General features: G+C 38.6%; 1 protein-coding gene across 2 annotated transcripts in view; it reads left to right on the top strand.

Annotated features, from left to right (window-relative positions):
- The first annotated feature begins 30 nt into the window (after positions 1-30).
- The window catches only part of smchd1 (structural maintenance of chromosomes flexible hinge domain containing 1), a 35650-nt gene continuing 25881 nt past the window's right edge, over positions 31-9799 (top strand). The window contains exons 1-12 of one of the 2 annotated variants that reach the window (XM_063483441.1): positions 31-358; positions 3028-3103; positions 3214-3372; positions 3474-3556; positions 3653-3786; positions 4617-4731; positions 4955-5074; positions 5197-5360; positions 6425-6518; positions 6615-6876; positions 7017-7131; positions 8477-8669. In XM_063483441.1, coding sequence (XP_063339511.1) covers positions 194-358; positions 3028-3103; positions 3214-3372; positions 3474-3556; positions 3653-3786; positions 4617-4731; positions 4955-5074; positions 5197-5360; positions 6425-6518; positions 6615-6876; positions 7017-7131; positions 8477-8669 — 1680 coding nt within the window. In that variant the 5' untranslated portion in view covers positions 31-193. Of the gene's footprint in view, positions 359-3027; positions 3104-3213; positions 3373-3473; positions 3557-3652; positions 3787-4616; positions 4732-4954; positions 5075-5196; positions 5361-6424; positions 6519-6614; positions 6877-7013; positions 7132-8476; positions 8670-9799 lie in introns of both variants that reach the window. The other variant, XM_063483440.1, reaches the window with a different exon arrangement.

The raw sequence follows: 9799 nt of genomic DNA, 5'->3' as shown, positions 1-9799 counted from the left end.
GTAGAAACACCAGCGCTTTACGGATGAAATCTCTACACGAAGGGCAGAGCAGAGGAGTGAGAGCAACGAGTCCTGCGAAAACTACACAGACTTCTAATACCAGCCCAGAAAAAGCGGATGTGAGTCTCTCACTCCTGTCTGGACGAGGACGACCGTTCATTTCAGAGTAACGTGAAAAGGCGAAGCGGCGACGATGCTGACTTCTGCCTCTCAGCGTCGGTCTGCAGCAGCTTCCTTGCAGCAGGGAGAGAAGAAGATCCGTGTTTACGACCTCCGCTTAGAAACGGAGGCGAAAACCTGCAAGCTGTTTGAAATAGCTGGTTGGGACTTCAACGACTTTCTCCAAGCTCTGCACAAGGTAATGTCTGCTACCTTGATTTGAGGTCAAGCTATAAGGGCGAGGTCAGAAAAGTTCTTACATACATTTTCATGGCACATGGAGCCCAAATGATTGGTCGGCCTGCTGCCAGTGTATCAGCCAGCACCATCTTATCATAGGTGTATGCATATGAAGGAATTAATGTCGGTAAAAAGATGGGTTTGCAAACATTGTCACCGTTTTGTCCATCATAAAGACGAGACCGTTATAATTTAGCTGTAAAAATATCCTGTGGAATTCATTGCTGAAACAAAGCGTGTAAACAGTTTACCTGTAGAGCATGTAAACAGCCACAAAATGACCCGATTTATGATGCTTTAGAACTGGAGTGCAGTGTCCTGCAAGGTAGTTATGTTATTCTGTCCGCAGAATTAAGACTGCAGGCTAGAATAATAGAAACTCTTCTCTGTGTAATGTTGTGCAGAAGCAGACCTGTTCTTTGTAGATGATATTAGTGTCAGATTTTAGGAGGTAGCCAAAGAACATCTGTTACTGGTGCAGTGGTTCATATTCTGTATGTAGAAAACCAAAATAGAAACTGATTTTGGTACCTGCCACAGGGGGTTTGGCCTTCCTCCAAAGGGACATGAGGACTCTGATTTTCAAAGACTTTTAACTAGATCCCCACTGATATTTCACACTGATACCAATACTGGTGATCTAAAAATCCAATATTCCAGTGTGTCAGTGTGTATTCTGCTGTTTTGTTTTGTTTTCCAAATAAACGAAAGGGAAGCTAAAGTGCCCTCTGGTGGAAAACAAATTACACAATGTCAACAGTTATAACATGATTGAAGGGTGCTTCTTTACTTTTTAATTTTCATTATCAGCTGTCAATTTTAAACGAGGAAAAACTATGAAAATTATATACAGTAAGTAAGAGTTATGTTCATAGGAGCCCTCTGTCACCTATATTTTGTAATGAGTGAGGCATTACATATTTGAGATGCAACAAAGGCTTGTCCAGTGTTTTCTTAGGTATGAATGTAAGTGAGGTGTCGACATCCACATGCAGGAAGAGGGCTACCTGTATCACGAAGGACCAAACTCATCCAGCACACTCATTCTTTGCCCCGCTCCCCTCAGGCAGGAGGCTGAGGAGCATTAAATGCAAAACTACCAGACTGAGAAACAGCTTCGTTACAGAAGCTGTGAAACTTCTCAATGCATAAACAGACAAGAACTGTTATACTACTGATACTTTACTGACACCGTCACTTTATCAATGCTGGTCATCATGGCCTCTTGCTGCTAAAATATTTATACCTATATTTCTATATCTATACTCCATACTGGTACTCAGGTTGTTGCACTCTATTTATATTGTATTATTTTATTACTTGTTATTTGTTATTTCTGTTTTTTTTTTCTGTTTCTTTGTTATTTTGTTTCTTTTCGCTTCTATGGATAACCAGGACCATGTGTACATAATTTCATTCCACCTCATGTAAACATGTGATGCGAATGACAATAAAGCTTCCTTGATCCTTGATCCTTGACATGGTTTACCCAGCATAATGATTAATGATGATGATTAATCAATGATTACTGAGGATTACTGAGGATTAGGATTATTCTGACATATTCTTACATATTATGTAAGAATGGGATAAATCAACTAGGCAATCAGCCAGGTAATGAGTATCAGATTTTCTGTTAAGTGAAGTTATTTTGGCTTCAAAATGTCAGAAAATGTGATTAAAATCTTGCAGCGTTACAGCTGCACAAAGCTTCAGGTCCTGACATACGAGTTCTTGTTTTCTCTAATGAGACCAGACAGTGAAGGCCAGCTTCCTGACACAAATATATGCCTCCTTTTGTTGAAAAAAAATTGCTTAACAGGACTGATGACTAATTCTGCTGATTTATTTTTGGGTTTGGCTAAAACCTGTGTGGTGCTGCCAAAAATGTGCCTTTGCAGGGCTAACAAGGGGAAAAAAGAAAAGTAAACCTGGAGGTACCAGGTACTTTTACTGGCTAAAGTTAACAGAAGAAATGATTGCTCTGGCACTGATTAGAACCTGGTAGTTGACATTGTGGACTGGGTGTTCGCTTTAACATTAAACTCAACTTGTACGATAACGTGTGAGGCACATGTGTATATCAAAGGTGAAGCTGCTGGGGAGGCTGAGATCTTTTTGGGTGTGCAGGGTATTACAGAGGGCCTTTTATGACACAATGATAGCTTCTGCTATCTTTTATGCAGTTGTCTGCTGGGGAGGTGTAGACCCCATAGATTAGGTGGGTGAGAGGAAGATGTTATCTCTCTTGGCTGCAGAAGCTCAAGACAGCAATAGACCGTTACAGCCACGGTGTAGGACGGAGCGCTATCATAGGTCCTTCATCCCGCCACACTGCACAGGATGAATACTGTTTAAAAAGTACATTTTTATTAGTATTACTCCCATTGCACTTTATGTACACACATATATATTTTTTTAAAAAAACATCGTTTTGTTTTTTGGGTTGTTTTTTTTTTACTGTATATAGTATTTATTTCTATTTGTATTTTTCTAATATATCTCTACTTCCTTTTTTTCTTCCTGTCCCTTGTGTTGCTGTAACAAATGAGTTTCTCCAGCGTTGGATTTAATAAAATCTATGTCTAAAACGACTCACTAACCATTACTACATTTTTACTGTTACAGGTATTTGGAATCCCTTCATCTGAGACATTTGTGGTGGCAACGACTGACAGAATTGTTCTAGATTTTGACAGATTTAGTAAGTAAATCTATCAGATATTGATGAGTGTTTTGAGCTTAAGTGAAATATCAAGATAAACCTGCTTTTCTTCTAATTGAATTCCACTGAATAATTTGTAATTATTCTAGAGGAACTCCAGGATGGTACCACCCTTTACTTGTTGCAACACGAGCACCAGGTTCTGCCTACGGCAACGGTGGAAAACATATCGTTTATGCCCCACTATGATACGCTGATAAAGAGTGGCACTTATGAGTACTATGCTAGTGAGAACAAGGAGTCATTAGGTAAGTGCTAAAACCATCATGGTCGTGTACTTGGGATGATCGCAGATTAGCCTTTTGCGATCTATTTGTTTCTGCTGCTTATCTTTTTTTTCCTTTTCCAGCCTATCCACTTGCCGAGCTCATCGACAACTCTCTTTCAGCCACAGCTAAAAACACAGGAACGAGGATAATAGAGATAAGGATGGTTGGTTCTGAAACTGCAAATACATGATTATTGAATACTGGATTAATGTCACACATCCAGAAGAGTGCTAACTCAGTATTTGTATCTGTTTAACAGCAGTTTGATGAAAGTCTTGGGAAACCTGCTGTCATTGTCGTGGACAATGGACGTGGCATGACTACAAAGCAGCTCAATAAATGGGCAGTTTACAGACACTCCAAATTTACAAAAGAAACCGGCAGTTTTGCAAGGTTGGTTTGTTTTATTTTAAATTCCAAAATTACTGTAGTGTGGTCCTTTCCAGCTTTTTATTCAAAAGTAGTTCCAAAAGTTGGGACGCTGTTTAAAAAAACGAAAAAAAACCCAAAACAAAACAAATACATAAAAGTAGAATGAAGTTTGCAAATCACATAAATCTCGTGTTTAATTGAAAATAGTAAAAAGAGTATAAATCCAGAAATGCTGCTGGCTTCTTGTGGCCCGAGCTCATTTAAGAGTGGAGTAGTGAAGTGGAAAACCGTCCTGCAATCTGATTTATCAAAAATTTAAATGTGTAAATCTTGAACGCTGAGTCCTTTGGATTCCAGCTTCTTATCACCTCAAAATCTGTGAAGGCACCATTGATGCTGAATGACATTTTGAAGTTTGGGAGCAACATGGGCAAAATCCAGCAGATTGCTTTCTCACAGAATTCTTGCTTAAAAACAAGCACAAACCACATTCTGCACATATTACACCAACATGCCTCTGGAGTAGAGTCTGGGTGCTTAAGTGGCCTCTGATGCAGACCACCTTGGTTTGTGGTGAACCTTTGGCTCACCACAAACCAAAAATATCATAAAGGAGGCCAGTTGAAATCCTGTCTGAGGCAAGAATATGAAAACATTTCACATGCTGCTAAAAGAAAAGAAATGTGAAATGGTGGGGATGCATTCACCTATTTTGAATTAAACCTAGGATTTAAATCATTTTGCATTTTTGTTTTGTTTTTTTACTCAGCGTCCCAACTTCTTCTGAACATCTATCTTAATTTAAAAAAGGCACAAATTAAGCCGTGCATTTATATTTCTCTTTTCTACAGAAGAGAAGAAGACTACGTCCGCCCTGATCCTGTACCTCGAAGTCTTAATAGTGATATATCGTACTTTGGAGTTGGAGGAAAACAAGCTGTTTTCCACTTTGGAAATGTAGTCAGAGTAAGTCTGTGTGGAAACTCAGTGAAGCACTTCATAGAATATCTAAAGTTTAGATTTTCTGTGTCATTGTAAACCCAAATTATAAAAGATAATAAATGTAACTTAACTTTGTTTCCTTTATAGCGGACTGAGTTTGAAAATTAGATGTGTGGTTTTTAGATGGGCATTTCTTGGTATTTTGTAAATTAAGTACATATGTTTGTTTTGTTTCATAAATTACTAGATGATTAGCAAGCCAGTGGGGTTACCAGATGTTCATGAGTTGGTTCTATCAGAAGAAGAATTTGAAAAAAAGGAAAAGAACAAAGAGGATATTTATAGCACCACCATCCTAAACAGGAAGGTGAGTCTAATTTAAGATGTTGTTAAAAGATGTGCTAAAGATTTTGATGATTTTTGGATTGTGGTGCGCTCTCTCCCTGCATCAACACCATCTCTGAGTGATGTTTAATCTTCCCGCTACAGCCTGGCGACTTTTCACACGTGAGTGAAGATGAGCGCTTCCTTCGTACCATCATCGATGAGGAACGTGGGAAGGAAAGCTTCACGGCCGTAGTTATTACAGGACTGAAGGAAAAGCATATCTCCTTCCTGAAACAGAATTTTGATGCATGGACCAGACATCTAGCGTGAGCTCACTCATCCACATCATATCTGCATCCGGAAAGTTTTCGTAACACTTCACTTGTTACACCTTTTGACAAAGTAAAAAACAAATTGAGAAAAATGTTTGAAATTCTTGCAAATGTACATCAGTATCCACAGCCTTTGCTCAATATTATGCTAAAGCACGTTTGGCAGCAATTACAGCCTCAAGTCTTTTTGAGTGTGATACTACAACCAGGGCACAGATATTTTGAGGCAGTCTATCTCATTCTTCTTTGCAGAACCTCTCATGCTCCATCAGGTTGGATAGGGAATGGTGCTGCGCAGACATTTTCAAATCTTCCCAGACATGTTTATTTGGGTTTAAATCTGATCTCTGACACTCAGAGACATTCACTGAGAATTCACCAACATTCGCAAACCCCGACTAGTCTTCCAGCTCCTGCTGCCAAAAAACATCCCCACAGCATGATGCTGCCACCACCATACTTTTCTGTAGGGATGGCATTGACTGGGCAATAATGTCTGGTTTCCTCCTGACATGATGCTTGGCATTGAAGGCCAAAGAGTTCAGTCTTTGTTTCATCAGACCAGGTCTGTGCCTCAACCTGCTTTGGAGGTCTGCAGACAATTCCTTGTGCTTTGTGGTTTGGTTGGTCCTCTGAGATGCACTGTCAAGTATGGGACCTTATATAGACTTGTGTGTGCCTTTCAAAATCATGTCCAATCAACTGAGTTTACCACAGGTGGACTCCAATCAAGCTGCAGAAACATCTGACAGATGATCAGTGGAAACAGGATATGCCTGAGCTCAATTTTGAGTTTTATGGCAAAGGCTGGGAATACTTATGTACATGTGATATTTTTTATTTTTACACCTCCAGTTTTTTGTTGTGTAATTGCATTCTTTTTCTGTTTTTTAATTTATTTTATTTTATTTTCTTCCTCCTTTTGTCTCATCCTTTTTATCTTGTAATATTCCCGTTTTAAGACATTCACCTTTTAACCATTGAAGGCTGCCCTGACACAATCATTTCCAAACTTCTTTTGGATTAAACTCTGTTAACTGCATTTGTCCTAATTTCAGGCACATATATCACTATTACATTCATGGAATCAATGGAAATGACCTGAAACAAGACTCTAAAAAGACAGCTCAACAACCTACGATTGACATTCAGGTGAAGCTTCAGATAAATATAGACTTTTACAAAATACTGTATGTTATTTAAAATTTTGTTTGTTTTGGCTAACTTTACCATTTTACTTGTTTACAGATCACTTTACGCGAAAAACCAAACAAATGTCCCCGTGTGCTGAACCTGAGGGAAGTTGACGATGACATGCAAACTTTGTACATTAACTCTGCTGTGGACACCTTTGAGTTCAAGGCCTCCACTGGACCGGGTGGTGGCACAGTAGAGGGAGTGCTGCGTTATCATCCATTCCTCTATGACAGGGAGACTTATCCTAAATATCCTGAAGATCCTGAAGATCCTAAAGATCCTAAAGATCCCAAAGATACATGTGCTGCAAACGGTATTCATACTCTTAACATATTTAATACATTCATGGATTTTATAGTTTGACATGTTTTGAAGTTGTGTTTTTTTTATTTGTTTGTTTTTTTCGTTGTTTTTGTTTATGTTGTTTTTTTGGGGGGTAATTTTCTTTAGCAGCGTCTTCTGAAAATGACAATTTAGAAAATGAGCCTGGACTCGTGACTCAGGAAGAAAGGAAGATCTTTGAGTGTTTCTGGAATGGACGGCTCATACCTGGCACCAAAGTGGCTGAGTAATTACACTCATTTCATACTTATGTTCACAAATACTAATGTCCCATTTTAGTCTAAAATAGTAGGCTTTACCTTTAGTCACTTTTTACTTCAGAGTTTAACATAACAGCTAGGAGTCAGCAGAGAAACTTGATTCCACTGTCATATATAGGTCCCTGTCATGCTGTGATGTTGGATACGGTTTAACTCCACATAGGAACCTATCTGTGGATAGTGTTAGTGGAAAAATGCGGAAAGAAAGCCTGTAATCTTTTATCATATCGACCTTTGCAGTCTTCACGGATGCCAAAAGTGATGCAACTTTTTTCTGTGGCTAGTCGTTCACTTCACTTCACGTTCAGTTTTTTCGTAACTTTACACAATTGGTGCAAACGGCGTGGCTGGGTTGAAAACACACATGTATGCTTTTGTTTGTTTTTACCACTGTTTCAGTGATATGTCAGTGCAGAAGCTCAGATATTCCCAAACTATACAGATTAAAGAGATGCAGCAGCTCAAAAAGATGAGACTTTTGGAAGAAAACAAAAGCAACTGATATGGAGGTTTTCTCTGAGTAGCAGTACCTGTCATTCAGTGTTTTAGATGATGACGGCTCTGTGATGTCACTGTTTGCACGCCATACATTCAATGCTTTGAACATAATGGGCCCTTAAGACCCCTGCAGACTTGCTCTGTTTTTGAGGGAAGGATTTGCCTTTATATCAAAATGTATTGATTATTTTTCTTTTGAATTTCCTCGGTTTGAATTGCTGTCTTGGTGATTGTGTATTTAACAGATAACACATAATCTGCTATTCATGTGTTGTTATAATATTCTCAGACTTGATTGAGTTTTCCTGATGGCATATTGTGGTTATCGCTAACATTGACTGGCTAAACCTATGTTGAAAGATGCATTGCTGGCAGATCAGCTGCTAAACCTTCCATGCCTTTTGTCACTCTTTTTGTGAACTCTCACTAAGTGGACCGAGTTAAAAAAAAAAAATTCATTTAGGTATAGAGCTGAATCTGTGTAAAGATGTATAACAGGTCAGAAAATAAAAGATTGTATTTAAAACTGACTTTCAGCTAACAGAGAATATTTTGCTAGCAGCATGCTTCATGTTATTAACCTGGTATTACTAAATGGAACTGAATCTTTGAACAAACAGAATAACCCTAGACTTTTCTGAGAGTTCAGACTGACAGCGCTGTCAGCATGGCTTTAAACTATGCTTCCAAAAAATGAGAGAGCGCTAGGTTAACCTTTTCCCCTTGCCACTCACATTGTATTTGTCATAATCTATAGTGGTAAAAATTACTTTAACGTCCTTTCCTTCTTGTGTCTTGTTCCATTTGTTACAGGTTTGACTGGTGTTCTCGTAAACATAACAGCAGAACAGCAGCAGATATACCCCCGGAGTGTTACCGTCGGCTTTCAGGAGTGCTTTTCACTGATGACAATTTCCAGGTCACAACAAACAAGATGACCTTCATGGACCTTGAGCTGAAACTGAAGAACAATCAAACTATCTTCTCCCTGATTCTGAACGGACAGGTGACCATCTTCATTTCTCACTGGCTCTTTCACAATCAGAACTCCAGCACCACATTCAGTCCCTTGAGCAGATATATATAAGGATTGAAATGTATCTGATTTATTATCAGAATTGTCAACAGGAAGAGAAGAGTTCTACAGTTACTTTATCAGTCAGTCTCAACATTAAAACCACCTTGTTCATTTTGAGTACAGAGTACAGAGCAGTTTACAAAGTAGGACTGAAGCATACAACGTCTTGTCCTCATTTATAACAGGTCACATCCTCAGCTACAGAATGAATACTTCCAATGTATGGAATTGCCTACGGCACATGCACTCAGGCGGAGACTATGTGGTCTTATTTTTATTACGCTGACCCAGCTGTGACCTGCTTTCAATTAATTGCGGGGTCAGTTTCTTTTTCAACAGCACAAGTCTTTTTACATTTTACTTTTAGTACATCACATTAACTACTCGCATACGTTGAGCAGTGGTTTAACAACATTTCCCATCAATGTTCTTCATTGCGGCAGGTGTTTATAAAATCCCATATTTTTATCAGTGTTTACCATCTTCAGCATGTCACTCTGACCTGAAGACTGTGTAGGTTCTCAGTTATCCAGGGTCCTGGTAGGGCTTGAAATGAAGACAGGACTTTTTGTGGATTTTTTTATGGCTTTTCGCCTCTTATCCAAATGGCTTCTCTGGACATAGAACAACTGATGGAGAGTGTCCGGTAGTAAACCAAGGGAGCTGCTACTTTGATGGTCTATTATCCTATATAAAATATATAAAATCCAGCTGACAACCTCTCCAGTTCCAAGAAACACTTTTTAAATATGACAAAACCTGAGATACAACGGAGCACATCATACACACATAATATTCAGCTTAGGTAGATATCCAAACCTTAATTCTAAAATATATATATGTTGACTAGAATAAAATATCTTTTAGTGCTAATCTATGTTATATTCCAGTGTTTAATAAAGTGTGTTGTGAACTTAAGATACCTTTAAGCACTCCAGTGTTAATTGTTGTCTAGTGTTTTGCTTTGGTATAACAGAGATATTAACACAGGTCAAAGGTCAGAGTTGTTGCATTTATAAAATACTCAACATTAGATGATCTTTTCTCACCTAAACAAC

The sequence above is a fragment of the Pelmatolapia mariae genome, linkage group LG9, assembly GCF_036321145.2.
Source record: "Pelmatolapia mariae isolate MD_Pm_ZW linkage group LG9, Pm_UMD_F_2, whole genome shotgun sequence".
Classification (NCBI taxonomy): domain Eukaryota; kingdom Metazoa; phylum Chordata; class Actinopteri; order Cichliformes; family Cichlidae; genus Pelmatolapia; species Pelmatolapia mariae.
This window is presented reverse-complemented; position numbering and strand designations above follow the sequence as displayed.